Source organism: Hemitrygon akajei, chromosome 13, assembly GCF_048418815.1.
Source record: "Hemitrygon akajei chromosome 13, sHemAka1.3, whole genome shotgun sequence".
Taxonomy (NCBI): Eukaryota; Metazoa; Chordata; class Chondrichthyes; order Myliobatiformes; family Dasyatidae; genus Hemitrygon; species Hemitrygon akajei.
Genome location: NC_133136.1, coordinates 74,798,619 through 74,811,846, shown reverse-complemented (window position 1 = coordinate 74,811,846; position 13,228 = coordinate 74,798,619). Strand labels below are relative to the sequence as shown.

The 13,228-nt window shown below is 41.0% G+C and overlaps 1 protein-coding gene across 1 annotated transcript in view; it reads right to left on the bottom strand.

Annotated features, from left to right (window-relative positions):
• anapc4 (anaphase promoting complex subunit 4) overlaps positions 1–12,932 on the bottom strand; it is an 89,917-nt gene extending 76,985 nt beyond the window's left edge. Inside the window, exons 1-4 of the mRNA XM_073064886.1 lie at positions 12,847–12,932; positions 6,386–6,503; positions 3,510–3,615; positions 2,540–2,672 (exon numbers count right to left, since the gene is read on the bottom strand). Of these exons, the coding sequence (XP_072920987.1) occupies positions 2,540–2,672; positions 3,510–3,615; positions 6,386–6,493 (347 nt within the window). The 5' untranslated portion in view covers positions 6,494–6,503; positions 12,847–12,932. The remainder of the gene's footprint in view (positions 1–2,539; positions 2,673–3,509; positions 3,616–6,385; positions 6,504–12,846) is intronic.
• Positions 12,933–13,228: the final 296 nt, after the last annotated feature.

The window sequence follows — 13,228 nt, the reverse complement described above, 5'->3', positions numbered from 1 at the left end:
GAAAGCACATGAAGCTACAAATCAAGATAAGAGTTAATGGTATTACAGGAAGTATACTAGCATGGATTGAAGATTGGCTGACAGGCAGGAGGCAAAGAGTGGGAACAAAAGCAGCCTTTTCTGGTTTGCTGCTAGTGACTAGTGGTGTTCTGCAAGCATTGGTTTTAGGGCCGCTTCTTTTCACATTATATGCCAATGATTGGAATGGCTTCGTGACCAAGCTTACAGTAGAAAGATAGACAGGTTGTGTTGAGGAAGGAGGAAGTCTTCAGAAGAAGACTGATTGGGAAAACAAGTGGCAGACAGAATATACTGCAGGGAAATCTACGGTCATGCACTTTGGTAGAAGGAATAAAGGCATAGACTTGGGTGTCCTCGTGCAGAATTCCCTAACAGTAAACTTGCAGGCTGAGTCAGTGGCAAAGAAGGCAAATGCAATATTAACATTCATTTTGAAAAGGCTAGAATATAAAAGCAAGTTTGTGATACTGAACAATACCCACAAATACTGGACGAATTCAGCAGATTAGGCAGCATCTATGGAAAAGAGTAAGCAGTCAATGTGGAAAAAAAGATGAGAAATTAGAGCAAGAAGTACAAGGTGGTAGATGATAGGTGGAATTGGAAGAGAGGGAGGAGTGAAGTAAAGAGCTGGGAAGCTGATAGGCAAAAGGGATAAAAGGCGGGAGAAGGGGAATCTGATAGGACATGACCATGGAAGAGAGAAGGGGAGGAGCATAGAGGAAGGTGATGGGCAGGTAAGGAGATGAGGTGAGAGGGGTAAATGGGAATGGAAATGGTGAAAGGGGAGGGGGCGATTACCAGAAGTTTGAGAAATTGATGTTCATGCCATCAGATTGGACCAAGTGCCATACCTGCCCCAACACCTTCTCCCACACTACCATTCAGGGCCCCAAACAGTCTATTGAGTTGAGGCAACACTTCACCTGAGAGTCTGTTAGGATCATAGGAGACCACTTTGCTAAGCACCTATGCTTTGCCTACCAGAAAAAAAACGGGGTCTCCCGGTGGCCAGCCACTTCAATTCTACTTCCCATTCCAACATATCAGTCCATGGCCTCCTCTACTGCCGTAATGAGGCCACACTCAGGTTGGAGGAGCAACGCCTTATATTCTGTCTGGGTAACCTCCAACCTGATGGCATGAACATTGATTTCTCGTACATCTGGTAATTTCCCTTTGCCCTTCACTAATCCTATTCCTGTTTCCTTCCCTCATCTCCCAACCTGCCCATCACCTCCGTCTGATGCTTCTCTCCTTTCCCTTTCATGATTATCTAGCCTCTCCTGTCAGGTTCCCCCTTCTCCAGCCCTCTATCTCTTTCCAGCTTTTTATTTCATCCCTCCCCCTCTCTGTTTCATCTATCACCTAACACCTCGTACTTCCTCCCTCCCCCCACCTTCTCATCAGTTTTTCCAGTCCTGATGAAGGGTCTCAGCTCAAAATGTCAACTGTTTACTCTTTTCCATAGATGTGGCCTGGCCTACTGAGATCCTCCAGTACTTTCTGCGTCTTGCTTTGATTTCCAGCACCTGCAGATTTTCTGATTTGATGTAATACTGAGGCTTTATAAGGCATGGTTCAGACTGCACTTGGAGTATTGAGAGCAGTTTGGATCCCTTATCAAAGAAAGAATGTCCTGGCATTGGAGAAGACCCAGAGGAAGTTTGTGAGAATTATCCCAGGAATAAAAGGGTTAACGTACGAGGAGCATTTAGTGGTCTGGCATTTGCTCATTAGTGTTTAGAAGAATGACAGGGGAACCTCATTGAAACATATTGAATATTGAAAAGGCCTAGATAGAGTGGATGTGGAGAGGATGTTTTCTATAGAGGGGGAGCCTAGGGCAGAGCTTCAGAATAATAGAATGTCCCTTTAGAAAAGAGATAAGGAGGAATTTCTTTCACCAGAATGTGGTGAATCTATGGAATTCATTGCCGCAGACAGCTGCACAGGGCAAGTCATTCAGTATATTTAAAGCAGAGGTTGACAGGTTCTTGATTAGTAAGGGTGTCAAAGGTTATGGGGAGAAGGTAAGAGAATGGGGTTGAGAGGGATAAAAAAAACCCAGCCATGATGGAATAGTGGACTTGATGAGCTAAATGGCCTAATTATGCTCTTATGTCTTATGGTTTTATCATCTAATTTCAAATGCCGTGGATAAAATTCTCGTCTAACAGCAGATGTCACTTCTAACAAAATGGAACCAATATTACTCCTATATTTTACTTTTGGATGGCACAAAACTAATGCAACTGGATTTAATTGTACAAAGATGAAGAATCAACACCCTAGTGAAACACCTCATATAATTAGTTTCATTACTAATGAAACACTCATCAAACTTAGGTACCTGGATTTGCACTGAAAGTGGCATTATCCATTAGACTGCAGAACGAGTATTGGAAAACGGGAAAGTGAGATTAGATGAGTCATTGTTGAAACAACAGGCTTAGTGGCCGCCTTCAATTATGTCATTTCTATAACTGCAATGCAAGTTGTTTAAGTTCTAAATTACCTTTTTTGATCCATCACCTCAGCCCAGTACATGCAGGTAACCGCATTTTCCAGGTTGAAAAAATGTAAGATCTCTGCTTTTTCCACATCACACAGAACAACTCGTTGAGTATCTGCAAGACTAAAGGCTAAAACTAGAAATAAAAAAAAACAAATTTATCACCAACGTGCACATTTTAAAAACAAAGTATCTTGAAAGTCATAGTATAGTGGATTCTGGTTAATTAGAACACATTGTGACCAGTACATTATGACCCAATTAACTAGCCAAGGTATATGGAAATAGTTAAAAAGGTATAAAAAAGACAAAATGAGTAACAGATTATGTATTTAAATGAAATACAGAATACATTAGAACACTTCCAAAATCATTAAGTACTGTAAAACTGATGTCTTAGTTCCCAATAGTGGCGGAGGAATTCATCCAGTGTACGCAATGAACAAAGTCAGTGCAGACACCTAGTGTAGATAATGAACTACCTTCATACAATGCTATCAACAATTACATCCTCCCAATCTTTGTTTTCATTGTAACATTCAAGATGACTTTAGATACCTTTAAATTCTTTGTAGTTCCTAACTTGCTGAAGTAGTGAAATTGTTTTATTTTCACTCCCAGCAGTTTCTGGCGTTTGCAAGCCTGAAGGCTTGAAATCGCAGTAAGCAAAAGAGTTTGGAACTGCCTTACTGCTCATTTCTTGCTAAGTATCAGTGACAAAAATCACTGCTTTTTGAACACAACCACACACAATTGGCACTATTTAAAAACTATTCGCTCAAAGAACGGTCTATCAGCCATACAAGTGTACACAACTGATACTAGTTAGAAACTGTTTGGCAAGACTTCTGCCCCAATTAAGCAGCATCGTGTCCCAAATAAATGAAGGGAATCCTGGTAATTTTTTCAATTAGTGTTTAGTCTTTAAGAGCTGCCCCAAATACCCAGAATTTACTGTATTTGTTATTGTTACCTTTTCCATCTGGCCTCCATGCTAATGATGTTACTTCTTTTCCTGTGTTTTCATTGGGTGACAAGCTCCACACCCGTTGAAAGTGTGCTAAACGGTGAAGCAAAACCTGGAAATTAAACAAAAATTATTTGGTATTCTCTTATTTACAGATTAGGTAGCAGCTGCTTTAATAATACCTCAGAGAATAATAATATTAATGCAAAGAAAAGGAAGCTTAGCTTGTGTTAATAACTTGGTTATCAGCTAAAAAGGATAGTTGTAATTATGGAATATCCAGGAGCTAACCTAGGAGTGCCTTTGACTCAATCTTAATGCTTCCTTGCCCTTTGCTGTCTCTAGTACTTCCCTGAAGTTTTCTCCCTTCTTTCTATCCTGGGTGGTCCCAGCTGCTTTCTCTTCTTTGTCTAAAGAAGCTATTCAAAGATTCAAAGTACAGTTATTATAAAAATATATATCCAGAAGACAACTCAAGATTCCTCCTCCCACAGGCAGCCACAAAACAAAAACACCAAGGAAGCATCAAACATGGAAAGAAAAAGAATAAATTGTGCAAATGGCAAAAAGCAAGCAAACAACATATAGAATATCGAACATCAAATCAGTAGTATTCAGTTTAGTTCAGTGCTGCACCACTAGCCAATGCAGGCTAGAGGGTCATTCTCGGCTGAAGCACCCCAGTACGCATTGATCAAACTGCTCAAAAACAGCAAAGAGTAATCAGAATCCAGGAACACACGTAACATGAACTTCAGAGTCCCAAAAAACGAGTCCACAGCCTCGCCTATCAATCCTAGCAATGTGGATCCTAAGACTCCTGCACTTTCTTCCAACAGCAGCTAGCTAGAAGGGAAGGAAGACCAGTCACTTGCAGGTAGACATCGTCAAACATCCACCTGTCTTCCACTCTTGTCCTTGTCGACTTCAATCTTGCTCGACGCCTCAACTGGAGGGAAGCAATGGAGTCAATCATAGAAGCTTGCCTCCTGCACCAACTCTTCAGCCAAGCATTCATCTGCCAAATCATCCTACTCTTACCCTCAAAGGCATATGGTACAGGCAGCAATCCAGAGGTTACTACACTGAAGGTCCTGCTTTTCAGCTTTATGCTAACCCTCCTCTAATCTGATTTTCTCTCTCTCCTTCATTTTTGCAGCTATGTCATTAGAACCAAAATGTATCAGGACTACCGGCTATTCACCCTCTCCCTTTAGAATGCTGTGCATCCATTCCGAGATATCCCTGACCTTTGCACTTGGGAGACAACATACCATCAGCATATCTCTTTCACACCCACAGAATCTGCTTTCTGCTCCTCTAATTATGGACCCCCCTATCACTACTGTACTCCTCTTCTCCCCCCCTTTCGCTTCTGAGCCGCACAGCCAGACTCAGTGCCACGGATCTGGTTGCTGCAGTTTCTCCCTGCTAGGTCATCACCCCCAACTGTATCCAAAGTGGTATACTTGTTATTGAGGAGAATGGCTATGGGGTACTCTGCACTGGTTGCCTATTCGCCTTCCCTCTCCTGACGGTCACCCAGGGACCAGCCTCCTACGACCGGTAACTCCTATCCATCACCTCCTCGTTCTTCTGATGAGCTGAAGATCATCACAGTATTTAAGGAGCTGCAGCTCAATGCACTTCATGCAGATGCAGTTATCAGGGAGAGTGGAGGTCTCTCAAATTTCCCACATCTTAGACAAGAAACATACCACTACCTCCAGATCCATTACAGTGCACTAGCTATGCACTAACAGAAAAAATACTCACTAAAATCTTACTTACTTAGAGCCTCTTACTGTCTCGCCTAAGCTTGTTAAGCCAAAGCCAGACCACTCTAACAATGCCCCAATCCAACAATGGCAGCTACGTTTACATCTTCCTTCTTTTAAATGGCCCCATGCGGACTTCTGCTCGCCGAGGAATGAAAACTATAGCACCCGAGCTCTTTTTACACCTCGCATTGTGTCAGAAATGAACGACCACTCCTGCTGATTGCGCTCCACTGAGATAAAAGCCAAAAGCACCTGAGCTTTTTTTGAACATTGTGCAGCATCACCACAAATGACCTCTCATGCTGGTTGCTGCCTGCCGATAAAAGCCAGAGCATGTATCACCAGAGTCAAGAACAGCTTCTATCCTGCTGATATCAGACTCTTGAAGGGACCTCTCACAAGCTAAAATTTGACCTCTTCAGCTCTGAACTTTGTCATGGCCTTTGCACTTTTTTTCCTACTTGCAATGCACTTTCTCTGCCATTACAACACAACAGTCTGCATTGATTTTGTTTCTTTTTCTACCTCCATGTACTTATATATAGCATGATCTGTTGAGATGGTTTGCAAATAACAGCTTTTCACTGCATAAGACAATGATAAACCAATATCAATAAAAATTTTATTGAAGTAAATATGTGGTTTCTCATACATTGGTCTTCATATCTACAGTATGTGTTAAGTCTTCACGTGTTGGCATCTTTAACATGATCATCAAATACTACTGACAAATTGAAACAATCAGTCATTGATTTCGGGCTTCTAATTTGTTAAGTTCCTTGAAAAGAGTATGTGTTTACTTAGCATCAACCAAAAGATTTTCATTTCAGTACAGTGCCACTGAGTGCATAAAATAGGCAGTACAACAGTCCCATTGTTAAAAAGCAACAGATCATGCTACTTACCTGAGAGAGTGGCATTGGCAATTATAAGTTACAATTGTTGCTTCACAAAATTACAAATGGTGAACATCAACAATAATGATTACCTCTTTTATGATTTTAAGTTTTGACTTCGGTTAATTTAAATTGACAATAGTTAAGCTCATACCATAATTATGAAATTTTTTTTGGTAAAATAATACCGCAACAGATCAGATACCTCTCCAGTTTTGTTAGCAAGTGCAATGAGGTCCCGTTTAGGGGACCACACCATGTAAAGAATTTCATTGGGAAGCTGCTTTTCTCCAACTTGTCGGAATGCCGGCATAATGACGTTCCTGTCAATAACAAAAAAGCAAGTCAACATTCAAGAGATTAGACACTGGTCAAGATTATAAATGTCAAAAATATGTGTAACACACTGTAAGATCTCACTGCTAAGGTAATGGTTTCTCTGTAGCAGCAAGGGTTGGGTTATGACTAGAGATAACGGGACTTTGAAATGTATGTTATCCAATGGGAGAAATGTTGTTCTTTCTGGTGAGTCTGGAAGAGAGATTTTCAGTCTTTCATCAGGGAGCAATGGAAAGAGAGGACGTGAATGGAGAGAGTCGGAAGACCACCGGATGGAGTGGACTGAAGAACAGGGGTCCGAGGGCCGGCTACGCTTGGAACAAATGAACGAATAGTGAGCTCCAACGATGCGCAATAGACTTTTTCCTTAAAATAGGCCCTTTTACTTTTTATTTTCTTTACTAACCCTCTATCCAGATTAAGATTTATAAAGTTCAATCATTTAATTGCATATGGTACTGTCTGATACCTTGCAGTACCGATTTGTAACCAGGCAACACATCATGCAGCATCCACACAAACAAGATTTCTCAGTTTGGTGGGGCCAGAAGTTATTTTCCCCTTGAGTCTGAGGGTTACAATTGTGGGGGCTCATCCGGGATTGATTCAGTGGGATGCTACGTGATTGCCCTGAGTGTTGAACCAGTGGGTTGTGTGCTTAAATCTGTGCTAGTATGGATGCTGCTAGGGTAGAGCAGTGGTGCACCTCCATGGGGTTACTGGTAACTGGATATTCGTACCCTGGATGAATTGTTAATCTGATTTTTGAGTACGACTAATGCTACTTAGAAACTTTGGCAACAGTTTCCTGGCCCAATTAAGTGGAATAGTGTACCAAATAAATGAAGGGAATCCCAGCAATTGTTTTGTTTGATTTTTGTTCTTTAAGAGTTGTACCCAATAAACAGCTACCCTAATTGATCGATGGTCCAATTAACTGGAAACTACTGTATTAGTCTCCAGTTTATAGTAAGTGCTACAATTAAGATTATCTAAAGGAGATTAAAAATGTTTGTGTACATCTGTTCATTGCAAAACAACTCAAAGTACCAAATCAAAGTCAGACAATAATCTACCACCTGCAGACGAACAGAAGGCATATAGTACCAGTAGAGAGAAAAACAGGCAGAATGCATCCCACTGACAACACTGCAGATGCTGAAGGAGGCTAACACTATCATAGCTTACCATCTTGAAAAGAATAAATCGTGCAGATGAGCTTTGTTAGGTAGCCAAATTCTCTTCAGCAGCATAAACAAATCCTCTTATTTCAAGATTCCATTTATGGCAAAATGTTCTCAATATGTGAGAAACAAATAACAAAAAATATTGACCACATCAGTGTCATGAATTCTAACTAAAATTAATCAGCGTGCCTTTCTCAATTACATGAGAGGCTTAAACGAAAAGACATTGAATGCCTTAAGGGCTATTCATAGTACAACAGACAACTAAACAGTGTACCATTGACTAATGGTTACAACTCCATCAGAGCAACTAGTTGCCTTCTGACACAAAGAATGCCAGATGTCCCATTGAAACGAAGGCAGGGGAGGTTCTCATCAATCATACTAATTGGATGGAGTGATAGGTGAAAGACTACTTTAAATTGTGCTCCATGGAAAATATCAATAGCAAGGAGGAGTAGATAAAATGCAGCATGCATCTTTCATGGGACAGCTAGATACCAAACCTGCCATGAAGGAACTGAATAAAACAATCAATTCTTATTGTTGGGCATAGCTCCCAGGTGACAATGCCATTCTGATCAAACTCCTCAAAGCACAGGCACCCAGCAATACTACAACACCTGTCTATGAAAGAGGGGATCTCTACTACAGGATACATGGAATGCAAAGATCTTGACAATTAGGACAAAGGCAAGTATAATGATTCAAAGTGCCTCATATTATACCACATTAGTCAAAGTAATGGTTAAACTTCTTCTCACAATAGTTAACAGGTGAATGTCTCAGTAGCTGTTACAGATAAGAACCAACAGTTCTGCAAGTCTATTCAACAATCAGTGGTGATATTTCAAAGAGTGATAACTGAGGTGGAATATAATTGAAGACACCATACACAGCACTGCAATCTGAGTATATGGGGACCAAGGAACAGTAGCTGCATGGTTACAATATAGATAGAGGGCCAGTGGTGAATATTTTCTTTTTCAGACTGTCCTTGGGACCTCTCTGAAACACTTTAATGAGCTGGACTTGGGTATATCACATCTAGAGTGCAAATGTCACAAAACTCATATTTCACAGCAAAGGGATTAGCAAGACACTTCAATAATATGCCAACAATTTGGTGAAACAGCCAGACACTTGACGTGTAGAATGTGACATAATGAAATGGGAAATAATTCATTTTAATACCACCAGCAAACTGTATTTATGGGAAGCCTTTCAAGTAAGGTGCCCGAAGACACTTCACAGAAGCACTGGCAAACAAAATCTGACATCATGTCTGGAAACAGTCAGAGTGTGGTCTCTGCTACAAGTCAGGTAACCTGGTAAATGTTCTCCCAAAAAGACCAGCAGTGCAATAAACTGGGTAATCTGCTTTCTAATGAACGATTACCAGGGGGAAGAAACTCTCCTGCTTTTCATCAGTAGCGCATAGGATCTTTTATCTATGAAAGAACATGCTGGAACTCTATTGAACATTTCTTATCTGAGGTAGCAGCACAAGAAGTGGAGTAATTCCTCAGTCCTGCTCTAGAATGTCAGCCTGTATTTTTACAATCCTTTCTAGGGTAGGATTTGAACCTCCACATTTCTGATTCAAGGTGAATATCACTCGCTGAGTCACAGTTAGCAAAGTTTAGGATAGATGAATAAATGCTTCATCAAAGAAGGAAGTCTTGATTGTTTTCTAGATAGATAGATAGATAGATAGATAGATACTTTATTCATCCCCATGGGGAAATTCAACTTTTTTCCAATGTCCCATACACTTGTTGTAGCAAAACTAATTACATACAATACTTAACTCAGTAAAAAAATATGATATGCATCTAAATCACTATCTCAAAAAGCATTAATAATAGCTTTTAATAGCTTCTATAGATAGAAGAAAAGGTTCAGGATGGATTCCAGAGAGTATCCTGCCGAAAAGAAGTGGCTACTGCCAACGGCAACAGGGAGATGTGGATAAAATGAGTGGGCAACTTATTTGGCAATTATATTGTTGGAATATAAAGTGTGGAAAAACAGATTGTCCATATTTGGAAGAGAAATAAAAAGTATATTATTAAAATGCTGAAGATTACAGACCTCTGATATGCAACGATATTCAAGGTCTTTATGCTAAGAATGAAAGTAATCAGAATGCCATTGCTTATTGTGTGAATGTAATCATAGAGAGATACTTCAGTTATAAAAGACACTGGTACAAACATATTTGGAATATCATGTACAGCATGACTATCCACATTTATGGAACTATTTTACACATTCAATGGTTCCTTACTATAGCTGGGAGGGGAGTATAGTGGAGATAAGCTCCCACTATCTATTAAATGTTCCCAATAGTGTGCATCTCAAATAGCTTCTGACAACCAAATCCAGCTCCTAGCCTCCACTTATAACTTAACTACTAACACCGGTGGAACTATTTCTACTGACAGTATAAAGGAAAAAGGTGGGTTACTGGTGCCTTAAAACTAATCACTTCAGGCAGATGGAGCTTGTCAGCTCAGCTAGAAAGAAAATGCTGATCTCAGACTTCTGCTGTACTCACTCACGGGGAAGGCTTCAGGAGTGACCCATGAGGAAAAGTCCACAGCTGGGGTCTTCAAGACTAAACCCTTCATGTAGATTTCTACATTGAATTCAATGCTGACTGTCAACTCCTGTGATACTGGTGGTGCCAAATTGTACTGGTTTTTGCTGTTCTCTTGGATTCATAAGCCGGGTTGGAGAGGGGGAACCTGCTGCACAGGCAAGTTTGCTCTCCATATCATACCGCCCAGGCTTGTGTATCAACTGAATGCAGAACTAGGACACAACATCCGTGGTCAAACCTTACCAATCAAGTGCCCCTCTACACATTCAAAGAAGTTCAGAATTTACAAGAGCAAACCCCTGAAATGGGTGACATATCAAGACCATAAGACATAGTAGCAGAATTAGGCCATTTGGCCCATCAAGTCTACTCTGCCATTTCATCAAAGCTGATTCTTTTTTCCCCTCAGCCCCAAGCTCCTGCTTTCTCCCCGTAACCCTTCATGCCCTGACCAATTAAGAATCTATCAACCTCTGCCTTAAATATACATGCAGACTTGGCCTCCACAGCCGTCCGAGGCAAAGAATTTCACAGATTCACCACTCTCTGACTAAAGAAATTCCTCCTCATCTCCATTCTAAAAGGACGCCCCTCTATTTTGAGGCTGTGTCTTCGTCTTGGACTCTCCCACTGTAGGAAACATTCTCTCTATATCTGCACTATCAAGGCCTTTCACTACTCAATAGGTTTCAATGAGGTCACCCCTCATTTTTCTGAATTCCAGCAAATACAGGCCCAAAGCCATCAAATGCTCTTCATATGACAAGCCATTCAATTCATGAACCTCCTTTGAACTCCCTCCAGTTTCAGCACATCCTTTCTAAGATAATGGGCCCAAGACTGCTCACAACAGTCCAAGTGAAGCCTCACCATTGCTTTATAAAATCTCAACATTACATTCTTGCTTTTATATTCTAGTCCTCTTGAAATGAATGCTAACATTGCATTTGCCTTCCTCACCAGACTCAACCTGCAAATTCACCTTTATGATTCCTGCACAAGGACCCCCAATTCACTTTGTACCTGTTTTTAGTTATTTTTTCCCCTTTCATTTCTTCTACTTCTTTCTGCCGATCAGCCACATGTGGTATCTTGTCAAAGACCTTCTAAAAATCCAAGAACACAACATCAACTGATTCTCCTTTGTCTATCCTGCTTGTTATTTCTTCAAGCAGATTTGTCAGGCAAGATTTTCTCAAGGAAACAATGCTGACTTACCTACCTTCACACCTTTCCCTATCTCTGATTATGGTAACTTCACATGCTTCATGACCCGACAGCTGGAACTTCCACCGTGAAGACGGACACAAAATACTTATTCAGTTCATCTGCTATTTCATTGTTCCCTCATTACTACCTCTCCTGCATTGTTTTCCAGCAGTGTGATATCCACTCTTGCCACTTTATGTATCTGAAAATACTTTTGGTATCCTCTTTAATATTATTGGCTAGCTTACTTTCATATTCCATCTTTACCTCCTTAATGCTTAATTACATTTTTATTGCCTTCTGTTGGCTTTTAAAAGTTTCCCAATCCCACTAATTTTTGCTCTAGTATATGCCCTCTCTTTGGCTTTTAATGTTGGGTTTTATTAACTGCTAAAATTGAATATACTAGAGATTAGAAATTTTGGAATGATTGAAACATACAGAATCCTTAAGGATCTTGACAGGTTGGATACAGAATGACTGTTTCCTGTTGCTGGACAATCTCAGTTACAAGAAGCTATTTAAAAATAAGCAGTTGCCCATTTAAGGCAATGTCTTTTTCCTCTCAGTGGGCCTTAATTTCAGTTCTTCCTCAAAGGAAGGTGAAAGCAGTCTTGAATATTTTTAAAAACAAGAGAAAATCTGCAGATGCTGGAAATCCAAGCCACACACACACACACAAAATGCTGGCAGAACTCAGCAGGACAGGCAGCATCTATGGAAAAAAGTACAGTCCACGTTTCTGGCCGTTTTGTGTGTGCTGCTTGAATATTTTAAAGACAGAAATAGATTAGAAAAGTGGGAGCAGAAGATTACAAGGGGAATTTAGAGTTACAGTCACATTGACCATTATTTTATTATATTGCAGAACAGTTTTGTGGGGCAAATGGCCTATTCCTACTCCAAATTTGTGTGGTCACACAACAGAGCAATTAAATTTGAGATTAATAAACAGGTCAAGGATGAGTTGCAATATATTTTCACGAAATCAGCATTGAGGTGTTAGCTGAATTTCCCAGTGCAGACCAATGATAGAATTTGTAGCAATGATAGGATTCTTCGGTGATATTACCTATAACACGAATGTGGATTTCTAACAGGATCAGTAACAGTCAATCGATTTCTAATTCCACGGATAGTCATAGTTTCTCTCCTGCGTGGACCCCATGGGTTTCCAGTGCTGGATCAGATGAAATAGCTGTGGCCTGGCGATGGACCAGGGTCACAGTGGTTGAGGTCGAGTCACGACCTCTACCCGCAGGTAGCTACCGTGGAACTGCGTGGAGCCTACAGGAGTCTGCCGCTGTTGTCCCCACCCCCAGTTACCTTTAAGCTCCGGTTTCCCTCCAGAGCAGCGCTCAACACCGGGCGCTTCAAAATCGGAGGCTTGCGTGCACACGCATGCGCGCGGAGCACGGTGGCATCGCGAGAGTTTGAGACTGGGTGGAAATCGCACCTGCGCACTCCCGGCGAACAAACGGCGCCCTTCGCGGAACTGCGGGTGTGTTGCTGCTGATTTCCAGTGGGTCGAGCAGCATTTGTGGAGGGAGAAACATGGCTACCGTTTCACCTTCGAAGAACCTTCCCGTCGATTTTTCTGGAGTTTGTGCCCAAGGTGACCTGCACATTAATCTTTCCTCCCTCCTCACTTCCTTCCTGCAGCTCTGTTTTGACAAATGAACAAGATTTTTTTCTGAAATGAAACAAC